Source organism: Heterocephalus glaber, unplaced genomic scaffold, assembly GCF_053883595.1.
Source record: "Heterocephalus glaber isolate CG9 unplaced genomic scaffold, H.glaber_assembly_v1.0 deba00000006, whole genome shotgun sequence".
In the NCBI taxonomy this organism is placed as follows: domain Eukaryota; kingdom Metazoa; phylum Chordata; class Mammalia; order Rodentia; family Bathyergidae; genus Heterocephalus; species Heterocephalus glaber.
In genome coordinates this window covers 406,556-419,584 of record NW_028258136.1, presented here as the reverse complement: position 1 = coordinate 419,584, position 13,029 = coordinate 406,556, and the positions used below count along the sequence as shown (strand labels likewise).

The window sequence follows — 13,029 nt, the reverse complement described above, 5'->3', positions numbered from 1 at the left end:
ATGCCATTAAATGGAATTTATTGGAGGGAATATTCTTGACTTCTTAATGATCTTACAATAAAAATATTCAGTGCTTTACTATTGAGCATGATACTAGGTGTTCAAAGGGCATCTTTTGTCAATTTTAGGATATTTCTCTCCAGTTTGTTGTTGGGTGCTTTTATCATGAGGAAGTATTGGTTTTTGTCAAATGCTTTTTAGGTATCTAATGAGATGCTTATATGGTGGTATACTGTTATATTAATGTGGTGAATAATGTTGATTTATTTATTTATTTTTAATTTGCTAACATTTTTATTTTTCATTTTTAACTTTTTTATTGTTATGTTTTCAGTACATAATGTTTACATTCCTTGTGTTGAGTTGGTATAAGCACATAGCACATCTTAATTTCTTTTTTCATGCCCTTTCCCTTTTCTCCCTCCTGCTTCCTCCATCTCTTTATTCTCTTCTCCTTTGAAAAAGATCTATCTTCATAGTTTCTCATATTTATGTTTTATTTTGATCTTTATTTATAATTTGAGTTTCTCATATAAGAGAAACCATGTGGGATTTCAGCTTGTGTGTTTGATTTATTTTTCATACAACAGTCTCAAGATGCATCCATTTACCTTCAAATGACTCGTTTATTTTTATGGCAGAGTAGTACTTCAATGGGTGCAAGTACTACATTTTCTTTATCCATTCAATAGGCCATTTTCAATATTTAGCCATTATGAATTGTGCAGCTATAAATATGGTTATGCATGTATCACTGTAAGAGCTAGGTCAAATGGAATTTATTTTTAAAGTGTTAATTTATATTTTTTCCTTGGATTATTTGACTCTCTTTTCTATAATTATTTTAGGTCTTCTGTTGGGTTTTAAGAATATTTGTATTGGATATAATAATTTTATACTTAGGGGTAAAGTGTCATATTTTAATATAGGTATAGAATGTGTAATGATCATATCAGATAATTTGCATACATATCCCTTCAAACATTTATTATTTTTTATGTTTGGAACATTCAAAGTCCTCTCTAATTGTTATTCTGAAATTTACCATTAATTTTTATCGACTGTAGTTTTTCTAAACAATCATAGATGATTAGCAGCTTTTTAAAATCAAACTTCTTTTTTTATTATGTTTGAATTATTTTCCTATTGCTTTAAACAGTGAAAGAACATTTAGCAATAAAAACAAAAATTGAAAGAAGAAACTGAAATATAATCATATATATATTCACATATATACCTTTTACAGTGTTGTGTATTTTTTTCTGCAGATCTGAGCTTTCATTTGGAATTATTTCCTTCTCTCCTCATTTTTTATTGTGTGGTCTCTGGTTGTTTTTAAGGCTTTGCCCCCTTTATCTGTGATTTTCAGCAGTTGACTAGCAAGTGTCCATTTGTGGTATGTTTTGAACTCATTTTGCTTATGCTTTCCTGAACATTTTGATTCTGTGGTTCATTAAATTTAATCAATGAAACATTTTTCATATATTATTTAAAAATATTTCTTCTGCATAATTGTTATTTAATTGAGTATTTGAAACTCTGACTACACATATATCGGACTACTTAGCATTGTTAAAAAGGCTTTGATTACTATGTTCTTTCTTTCAAATTATTTTTTCTTATTTTAACAGTACAGATACATTCTATTGATGTGTCTTACCTTCACTGATCTTTTGATTTTGTCTAGTCTGCTATTAAGCCAACCCAGTGAATTCTTCATTACTATTGAAAATTCACTTATTTTTATTGTTTCTAATATTCTGTTGGTATTTACCATTAGTTAATTTTGCCATTTTATCTAAATTAAAAAATTATAATATTTTAAAGGTTTGTCTGTTAATCCTAGCATTTAGGTCTTATGTGAATCTGTTTCTATTGAATGTATATTTCTTTTATGCCTATGGGTCAAATTTTATTATGTATTTCTGCATATTTTTGATTTTATGAAGTCTTCTTTTGTTGTTGAAGTGGGTGTAGTGCAATTAATTTCTGGAATAAATTTAAATATGAATAAATTATTCAATATTCTATTCTAAATCATATTAGTCCTGTGCATTAGACTTTTCTGCCTCTTATCATTTCTTTTCTTTTTAAAATTAAATTTATTGGATATTGTTATTCTCCAAGTTACTTTTAGGTCTGAGATCTCATGGATTCTAAGATATCATGGATTCTAAGATCTCATGGATTTAAGTGACTCTGAAGCCTCTGGAGGTAGATTAGTCTAGTGTTCAAATAAGTGGCCTGAGTCAGATAGATCTAGACATGACCCTGGCCTCTGAAACATTTCATCTCTGTGAGCAAGTGACCTCTCCTATGGGTTTCATTGTCCTGAAGAATAAATAGGACACTATTTATATAGTGCTTTGGAACTTACAGGAAGGAGTTGCTCCAACGGCACTGTGTTACTACTGTATTAGTGAGCTTCACCTTCACTGAGACATAATATCTGACACCCACACCTTAAATGAAGAGAGGTTTATTTTGCTTATGGTTTCAAGAGATACAGTACATGGGCAGCTGGGTCCAGGGCAAAAACATCATGGTAGAAGGGCATGGCAGAGCAAAGGTTCACAGTTCATGGAAACTGGGAAGCAGAACAAGGAAACAATACCAGGAGGAAGAGTCCAGGGACCACACATAGACTCAAGATCCCACATTCATGACCCACCCAGACACACCCAAAAGTATGCTCCACCATTGTTCCATGTGGCTCCCAAGCCAATCAAATTGACACAATCAATCTTAACCACCATAGGTACACTAGAGGGTATTCAAAAATATAAATGGCAATGACAATCACTTTTTATAATAATTTTTCTCTTAACACTACTGGATAAATGTTAGTTGAAAGGAAGAATTATCTCCAAAAGTTGTATCAAGCAATTCCAAGGAATAAACAAACATTTCATTTTTTTTCTTTTTTAGAAGTATAGTGTGAGGAAATATCACCACCTCCAAAATAAGGTCACTGAGACCTGTAATTGGGACTCAAAGTGTTTATTCTCCTGTTATCTACAGATAGGAAATAAGTGCTGTCTCTTTTCTGGAAGTTGGAGGTGCCCTTGGGTAAACTAACAAATATAAGTCATGTTCTTCAGTGCAGGAAGAGATACTAGATAATTAGAGATTTTCTTTCATTCAGGCTAGAAAGGACAGGCTCTGAGGACAAAATCATTATTTTTATTCACCAGGTCTTTGTTCTTTCCAGGAAAATTTGGACAAGAGATAGTAGAGAATATCACTAGAGCTCTAAATGAGGAAGGTAAATGCCTGTCTGACCTTGGTCTGTGATGTAACATTGTCGATACAAATGCAAACTCTAAGAGTGAGACTGCCAAAGTTCTTTGGAGTGAAGCTTAGTACTTCTGTGACTTTAGGCTAGATCCTTCATCTCAGTTTTCTCAACTGTAATATATCCCATAGCTCATGGAACAGAGCCTCTTACAAAAATGTTTAAATAAATACTAGTGTAAAAATTACTATTAAATCTAGGGCCACTTTAGCTAAGAGATCTTAGAAAAATGCAACTTCTGTGCAGTTTAAATATTTTTAATTGAAATATACAATTTTAAAAAATGCTGAAGTAAAACAACATCAACTACAAATATACAACCTGACATTTTGAACTCAAAACACTGACCCACATCCATGATAACTTTTACCTGTCAGGATAGCTAAGAGATCCACATGCAGCAACTGAAGCAGAGTTTCAAAGAGGGAAGAAGAGTTTACTGTGTACCTTTAGAGACTGATTTCAAAATTGAAAAGACACCCAGCTAATTTGCCATGATCCTTTTTGAGAAGCACCAGCTCTTGTTCTGGAAGGCATGCCTCATTCTATTGCCTTGTATGCAGCACTAGAAGTTAAAGTCACCTGGTTGTTTGGTACTACTCATAGCAAATGGGAAAATTCTTCCTTACTTTGTGGATTCCTTTTTCAAGAATAGAGGAGAGATACAGAAGGGTCACCATGATATTTGTTTCCAAGTGTTCCTCTTTTCTTGACCCCACAGATAACACTTTAAAGAGGAAAATGGCAGCCAGAAACTCTTCTGTGACAGAGTTCATCCTCACAGGCTTAACAGATGAGCCAGGACTTCGAATTCCACTATTCATCCTGTTTTTATGTTTCTACCTGATCACCATGCTGGGGAATCTTGGATTGATCTTCCTGATATGGCTGAACACTCACCTGCACACTCCCATGTACTTCTTCCTCTTCAACCTCGCCATAATAGATTTATCCTACTCCACTACCATCACCCCCAAAATGCTGATGGGTTTTATTTCAAAGAAGAACATGATCTTGCATGCTGGATGCATGGCTCAACTCTTTTTCTTCTGCTTCTTTGTCATTTCTGAATCCTTTGTCCTTTCAGCGATGGCATATGATCGCTATGTTGCCATCTGTAACCCACTGGTGTACACAGTCACCATGTCTCCCCAAGTGTGTTTACTCCCCCTGTTAGGTATCTATGTGATGGGCTTCACTGGGGCCATGGCTCACACAGGAAGCATAATGAGCCTGACCTTCTGTTCTGAAAACCTTGTCAATCATTTCATGTGTGACATCCTTCCCCTTCTTGAGCTCTCCTGCAACAGAACTTATGTAAATGAATTGGTGGTCTTTATTGTTGTGGCCATTGACATTGGAATACCCATTGTCACCATCTTCATTTCTTATGCCCTCATTCTGTGTAGTATCCTTCACATTCATACCATGGAGGGAAGATCCAAAGCCTTCAGCACCTGCAGCACTCATATGATTGTGGTTCTTCTTTTCTTTGGTTCTGGGGCTTTCATGTATCTCAAATCACCATCTATTTTGCCCCTTGATCAAGGGAAAGTGTCTTCTTTGTTTTATACTATTGTGGTACCTATGTTAAATCCATTAATCTATAGCTTGCGGAATAAGGATGTCAAAGTTACCTTTAGGAAGACTTTGGACAGAAAAATATTTTGTTAAGAAAGAAGTAGTATTTAAATGAGATAAAATGCTTTGCTTATTAGTATCTACATTTTATTTTAGTTTATTAGTACATGTCTGTAGTATATAATGTGTATATTACTTGTGGGATATTGGTACATGTAAGTAACACATATACATTTCTTTTTTCATCCTCTTTTCCATCCCTCCTCCATCTGTTCCAGGAGTCCCATCCTTTTGTTTGTATGTTTGTAGTACATAATGTTTACAGTTTTTGTGTGGAGTTGGTACATACACATACCATGTCCCAAATTCTTTTATTCATCTATTACCTTTATCCCTTCTGTCTCCCTTCATTTCTTGATCCTCTCCCTCTTTGAGAACAATCTATTGCCCTACTTCCAATTATCTATCTTTTATTTTGTTTTTAATCTTTCCTTTGGGTTTCTCATATAAGATAAGCAATGTAATATTTAAGATTGTGTGTGATTCATTTCTCTTAACATTATGGTCTCAAGATGGATCCATTTTCCTACAAATGACTGAAGTGTATCTTTTTTCTTTTGGATACTGGGGACCGAACTTGGGTCCTTATGCTTTTGAGGCAGGTGGTGGAACAACTGAGCTAAATCCCTGGCTGACTCAAGTTTGTCTTTCTTTAAGGCAGGGTAATAATCCATTGTGTATAAACATCACATTTTATCTATCCATTCATGTGTTGATGGACATATGCTTCCAAGATTTATTTATTTATTTATATTTTATATTTATTGGTACATTTTAGGTATACAATACATTTACATTTATCATTGGATGCTTGTACCTGAGCACGCTGCATCTTAGTTCTTATTTTTTTCCCCATTACCTGTGCGCCCTTCACCCCCTCCACCCTTCCCTATTTACATAAACTTTGTTTCCATGTTTTTTCTTTCTCATAATTATTTCTTTCCCTTCTTCCCTTTCCCCTTCCCCTTCCACCACCCCTACACCTTTGGACCTTTTCCTATTTCAAATTATCAATTATTCATTTTAATCTTTTTAACCCTTATTTACACTTTCAGTTTCTCACACTAGAGAAACTATTCGGTATTTACACATGTGTGTCCTATTTATTTCAATTTAGAGCATGGTCTCAATATGCATTAATTTAGCTATAATTGTCTCTAGTTTCTCATTCGGTATGGCGGAGTAGTACTCCATTTTATTAAAAAAAACACATCTTCTTTATCCAGTTTCCAGTTGATAGGCACTTGGGCTGTTTTCAAGTTTTAGCTATTACAAACTGCACTGCTATAAACATAGATGGACATATCTCACTGTGGTATGATTCTTTTAATTCTTTGGGCAAGATACTCAGCAGGGGAATAGCTGGGTTAAATGGGATTTCCAGTCCTAGTTCTTTGAGGTATCTCCATACTGATGTCCACAGTGGTTGCAACAGTCTACACTCCCCCCCAGCAGTGGAGCAGTGTTCCTCTTTCCTGACAGCCTCACCAGCATTTGTTATTGGTTGATTTCACGATAGCAGACATTCTTTGTGGGGTGAGGTGGAATCTCAGTGTTGTTTTCATCTGCCTCTCTCAAATGACCAGTGATGTTGAACATTTTTTCATATATTTTGCTGCTTTTACTTCTTTGTCTGAGAAATGTCTGTTTACTTTGGATGCCCATTTTTGAATTAGGTCTTTGAATTTGGGGGGGTCTGATTTTTTTCAGTTCTTTATGTATTCTTGATAGTAGACCTTTGTCTGAGGTACAGCTGCTAAATATTTCTTCCCACATTGTAGGTTTCTACAATGTTGGTGGTTTCTCTTGCAGTGCAGAAGCTTTTTAGTATGATGAGATCCCAGTTGTTGATTCTTTGTGCTAGCTCCCATGCTACTGAAGATTTTTTCATAAAGTTTTTTCTATGCCAATGTCATCAAGAGTTCTACCTAACTTATCTTCCAGGAAGTTTAGTGTTTCTGTCTTAATATTTAGATCTTTAATCCACTTCGATCTTAGTTTATTGCATAGTGATAGGTATGGGTCTAGTTTTAATCTTTGACAGGTTGAAATCCAGTTTTTCCAACACTATTTATTAAATAGGCTATCTTTCCTCCAATAAGGGTGGTTCACTCCTTCGTCAAAGATGAGGTGGCTGAGTATGTCTGCAGTTGTTTCTGCATTTTCTAATCTATTTCACTGATCTTTGGGTCTGTTTCTGTGCCAGTACCAGGCTGTTTTTATCACAGTAGCTTTGTAGTATAGTTTCAAGTTGGGGATTGTCATACCCCCAGACATTTCTCTGTTGCCTAGAATTGCTTTTGCTATTCTAGGTTTCTTCTGGTTCCAAATGAATTTTTGGATTGTTTTCTCTAGTTCTGTGAAGTATATTGTTGGAATTTCAGTCAGCATTGCATTAAATATATATAGTAGTTTTGAAAGTATGGCCATTTTCATTATATTGGTTCTTTCTACCCAGGAACAAGGGATATCTTTCCATTTTTCTTATATCCTCTTCGATCTCCTTCTTCAGAGTGCTGTAGTTTTCAGTGTAGAGGTCTTTTGCTTCCTTTGTTAGGTTGATTCCAAGATATTTTATTTTTTTAGATGCTATTGTAAAAGGAATTATTTCCCAAATTTCTCTCTCAATGGGTCTGGTATTTATGTATAAGAAGGCTATTGTTTTTTGTGTTGACTTTGTATCCAGCTACTCTACTGAATCTGTCAATTAGGTCTAGAAGACTTTTGAGTGAGTTTTTTGGGTCTCCTATGTAAAGTATCATATCATCAGCAAATAATGACAGTTTAACTTCTTCCTTTCCTATCTTTATTCCTTTTATTTCTTTCTCTTTTCTAATTGCTATGGTTAATGTTTCCAGAACTATATTGAACAGGAGTGGTGATAGTGGGCATCCTTGTCTTGTTCCTGATTTTAGCGTGAAAGTTTTCAGTTTTTGACCATTTAGTATGATGTTGGCTGTTGGTTTTTCATAGATAGCCTTAATCAGCTTGAGTTAAATACATTCTATTCCAATTTTCTGTAGGGTTTTTGTCATGAATGGGTGTTGGATTTTGTGAAATGCCTTTTCTGCATCTATTGAGATGATCGTATGGTTTTTGTCATTGACTCTGTTAATATAGTGTATTACATTTATTAATTTATGGATTTTGAACCATCCTTGCATCCCTGGGATAAATCCGACTTGATCAGGGTATATGATCTTCTTCTTTTTTTTTTTTTCAAAAAGCTTTTTAAAAAATTTTTAAATTTTTTTTCCCATTAAGTTTATTGGTACATTTTAGGTATAAAATACAGTTACAAACATCACTGGAATCTTGTGCCATTACATGAATATCTTGATTCTCATTTTTTCCCCCTTCCTCTGCCCTCCCTTCACCCCCTCCACTCTTCCCTATTTGCAAAGACTTTGTTTCCACTTTTTTCCTTTTCTCATAGTTTTTCTTTTCCCATTTTTCCTTTCCCCTTCCCTTCCCACTTCCCCTGCACTTTTAGGCCTTGTCTTCCTGTTATACAGTATCAGTTATACATTTTTTAAATTACAAGATCTAGGAGACATTACCACAGATTTTACAGAATTTAAAAGGATATAGAAAGCATATTACAAAAATCTGTTTGGAAATAAATTTGACAACTTCTAAGAAGTACCTTGGAAGACAAATTAATGAAACTAACTCTGGAGGAAATATAAAATTTGAATAGCACCTATTAAAGAAAGTATATTCCTAGCTTGAAAACCTACTATATGAAAATAGCAGGCTCATATACATTTTAACTGATAAATTATATCAAACAATTAAAGCAGAAAAAAGAAGGAACACTTCTTCCCTCATTTTAGGAAATGAACATTGTGCTAATCCTAAAACTGGATAAAGATAATAGAAGAAAAAAGTATGAACGTAGATAGAAATTTGTTTAACAAAACAAACTCTTAGAAGTCAGATCTGGCAGTATGTAGAAAGTGTTTTTTTTTATAGGGAGGGCAGTGTTGGTTCAGCATTGGAAGATCCACCCCAAGAGTCATCATTTTAACAGAGGAAAGGAAAAAGCCATATGATCCTGCTACTAGTTGGAGAAAAAGTATTGGACTAAATTCTACAGCTGTTCATGGTAAAAGCTATCAGGAGACTAGAAGTAGAACAGAAACTTCTCAACAGATTAAAGACATGTACTCTATACTTCCAGCCAGAATGCCTTATATAAATGGAGAAGATACAATGCTTTCTCCTTAAGGTGGGAAACAAGGGAAGATATGCTTTCTCTTTATCTGTCCATTAAACTCTGAAACTTAGTCCCCACCAAAATACTCTGGCAATAAAATGGCACAATTAGGATAGGATTGGCAAGGTAGAAGCAAAATCTTTATATGTAGATGAAATGATCATCTACAGAGAAAATACTAAGAAATCTCTAGGAGCCCCTAGAACTTGTATTTGAATTTAGCAGGATTAGAAAACACAAGGTATATATAAAAATTCAGGTCTGTGTATACTTGCTATAAATGAAGAATTGGATATTGAAATTTAAAAGTTATGTAGGAGTACAAAGGACCTAGAAAAGTTAAAAAAAACCCCCAAAAACACAGTGTTAGAAGATGTTTAGTACCCAATTTTAAGACTTCTTCTAAAGCTACAGTAATCAAGGCAGTGTTGGTGTAAGGAAAGACATATAGATCATTGGAATCAAACAGAAAATCTAGAAATAGAACCACACATATATGGTCCACTGAGTTTTGAAAGATTATTTAACATTAGCATTTTATAGAATATACACTCAATTCAAGAGCTGAGGAAGAGATAGTGTTTTCAGCAAATGGCACTAGAACACCTGGTATCTGTATATAAAAAATTAACCTCAACCCTTTATTTCCATACATGAAAAGAACTTGAAGGGATCTATGAACCTAAATATGAAAGCTTAAAAGTATAAAACTTTAAGAAGAATTTATAAGGGAAAATGTTTTTGAATTCAGGGTAGGCAAGAACTACCTAGTATACAAAAACCATGATGTATAAAAGAAAAAAAGTGATAAATGAGATTCCACCAAAATTTAGAACTTTAAATGACATCATTAAAATGAAAAGTAGTCCTTAAACAGACCATATTTACAATGCATATAACCTATGAGCAGAATATATAAAGAATACTTAGAGCTCATTAATAGACAACCCAATTAAAAAGTAGACATAAGAAGATGATAAATAGCCAGTATAGCACAAGGAAAGGTGTGCAACTCTAGAATCAGAAAAATACTAATCAGTACAATGACAAGATTGAATTATACATTCATTAGGGAGATGAAGTTAGAAGTTCTAAAAGCCTTGTCATGGCTTTTTCTTTTTGTTGGATTCTCCCCCTTTGTGTTTAATTTGTCATGCCCAGTGGATTCACTCTGCTGGGTTTCCTGGGGTTGGGATCCTCACTGTCTTTTTCTAGGGTATTGTCTAAAAATTTTGGAGTGCTGGTTTGGTATTCATGAAGTTTCTGAGGTGCTCTTTATCATGAAAGTATCTTATTTCTCCATCAATTTTGAAACATAGTTTTGCAGGGTACATCAATCTGGATTGGGGGCTGTTTTCCTTTAGGGCTTGAAATACAGCACTCCAAGTTCTTCTTGCCTTGAGGGTTTGCATTGAGAAGTGTGCTGTGATTCTGATGGGCTTTCCTTTGTATGTGATTGGTTTCTTTTCTCTCACTGCTTGTAGAATTTTGTTCTTCTGTTGGATTTCTGGAATCCTAACTACTATATGCCTATGTGTAGATTTGTTTTGATTAAGGCTATTTGGAGTCCTATATGCCTCACTTATGTGTATGTCAAGTTCTTTTCCCCTGCTTGGGAAGTTTTCTGCCATCACTTCTGTGAACAGTTTTTTTTTTATGTCATCTGCACTCTCTCCTCTTTCTTTATTGACTCCAATCAGTTTTTTTTTTTTTTTTTTTTTTGTACCAGGGATCAAACTCTTGTCCTTGTGCTTGCACAGCAGGCGGTGGAACCACTGAGCTAAATCCCCGGCCTGAGTCCAATCAGTCTTATGTTATTCTTCTTTGCATGGTCTCTGAGTTGCTGGATTGATTTCTCATGTCCCTTTACAATTTTAAAGCAATTTTTCTTTTCCTGGTCACTAATTGCAATCTTTTCTTCTATACCTGAAATTCTATCCTCACATTGGTTCATTCTGCTGTGCAGACTTTCAGTGGAGTTTTTAATCTCCTGGAAATGTTTGCATCTGTTTTATGGATTCCATTTGTTTCCTATATTGGGATTCCATCATGTTCCTCAGATCCTCTATTTTTTTAATCTGTGTCCTCTCTGGAATTATTAATCATGTCTTGCACCATGAGCACAATCTTTGCTGTTATCTGGGTAATTATTTCTGATTTCATTTTTCCCAGATCCTCTTTTGTTGCCAGTCCAGAGAGTCCAGGTAGTTGAGTATCGGATTGTTCCATCTTGTTTCCCTTTGGAGTTGCCATAGGTGATCCAGAAGTCTGTTTTCGAGGCTTGTTTATGTTTCTTCTCATTTCCACGAGGGGGGCTGTGTGCTTCTGGTGCCAGCGCTGCTCACCTTCTCTGCCCTAGGCGCTTGGGATGGCAGTGGAGGAGCTTCCTTCTGGGTGCTGGGACTGGCTCAGCTTCTCTGCCCTAGGAGCCTGGGATGGTGGCATGGGAGCTTCCTTCCTGGTGTTGGGACCGGCTCACCTTCTCTGCCCTAGGAGCTTGGGATGGTGGTGGGGGAGCTTCCTTCTGGGTGCTGGGACTGGCTCAGCTTCTCTGCCCTAGGAGCCTGGGATGGTGGTGGGGGAGCTTTCCTCCAGGTGCTGGGACCAGCTCACCTTCTCTGCAGTTGGAGCTTGGGATAGTGGTGGCGGGGCTTCCTTCTGGGTGCTGGGACTGGCTCAGCTTCTCTGCCCTAGGAGCCTGGGATGGTGGTGGGGGAGCTTTCCTCCAGGTGCTGGGACCAGCTCACCTTCTCTGCAGTTGGAGCTTGGGATAGTGGTGGTGGGGCTTCCTTCTGGGTGCTGGGACTGTGTATGATCTTCTTGATGACACTCTGTATTCTGTTTGCTAGTATCTTGTGGAGGATTTTTGCATCTGTATTCATTAGGGAGATTGGTCTGTAGTTCTCTTTTTGGGTTGGGTCTTTCCCTGGTTTTGGAATCAAAGTAACTCTTGCTTCCAGGAATGAATTTGGAAGCCTTGCTTCTCTTCCGGTTTCCTTCATGAGTTTAAAGTGTAATGGCATTAGTTCTTTAAATGTCTTGTAGAACTCCACAGTGAAGCCATCAGGACCTGGGATTTTCTTTGTTGGTAAATTTTTTATTACATTTTCAATTTCACTTATTGTAATTGGGGTGTTTAGATTTTCTATAGCTTCTTCATTTAACTTTGGCAATTCATATGTCTCTAGGAATCTGTCCATTTCTTCTGTGTTTTCCATTTTATTAGAGTACAGTTTCTCAAAGTAGGTATTGATGATCCTCTGGATTTCTGCTGGATCTGTTGTGGCTTCACCTTTCCTGTTCTTAATTGCATGGATTTGAGCCTTTTCTTTCCTTTTTTTGATAAGGTTGGCTAAAGGTTTATCGATTTTATTTATTTTTTCAAAAAACCAACTCTTTGATTCATTGATTTTTTTTTGTATCATTCTCTTAGTCTCCATTGCATTGATTTCTGCTTGGATCTTTATAATTTCCTTTCTTGTATGAGCTTTGGGTTTGTTATACTCTTCCTTTTCTAGGAGCTTGAGGTTCTGCATTAGGCTATTTAACTGAGTTCTCTCTGTTTTCCTAATATGGGCATTCACTGCTATGAATTTCCTGTGTAAAACTGCTTTCATTGTGTCCCACAGATTCCTGTATGTTCTACTGGCATAATCATTTACTTGTAGAAACTGTGTAGTTTCTTTTTTAATTTCCTCTGTGACCCATTGGTTGTTCAGGAGGGTGTTATTCAATTTCCATACTTTTGAGGGAGTTTTGCAGTTTTTTATGTCATTGACTTCCAAGTTTATTGAACTATGGTCTGGTAATATATAGGGGGTAACTTCAATTCTTTTAAATTTACTTAGATATGTCCTGTGAGCTAGCATGTGAT

At 35.7% G+C, this 13,029-nt stretch overlaps 1 protein-coding gene across 1 annotated transcript; it reads left to right on the top strand.

The window, feature by feature from the left end:
- The first annotated feature begins 4,027 nt into the window (after window positions 1–4,027).
- On the top strand, window positions 4,028–4,969 carry LOC101705061 (olfactory receptor 8B12-like). The gene has a single exon (XM_004874508.2). It carries the CDS (start codon window positions 4,037–4,039, stop codon window positions 4,967–4,969), a length of 933 nt encoding a protein of 310 aa, XP_004874565.1. The 5' UTR covers window positions 4,028–4,036.
- Window positions 4,970–13,029: the final 8,060 nt, after the last annotated feature.

Bases quoted from the DNA above. Each gene is read 5' to 3' on its own strand.
- LOC101705061 (XM_004874508.2), top strand. From the start codon at position 4,037: ATGGCAGCCAGAAACTCTTCTGTGACAGAGTTCATCCTCACAGGCTTA.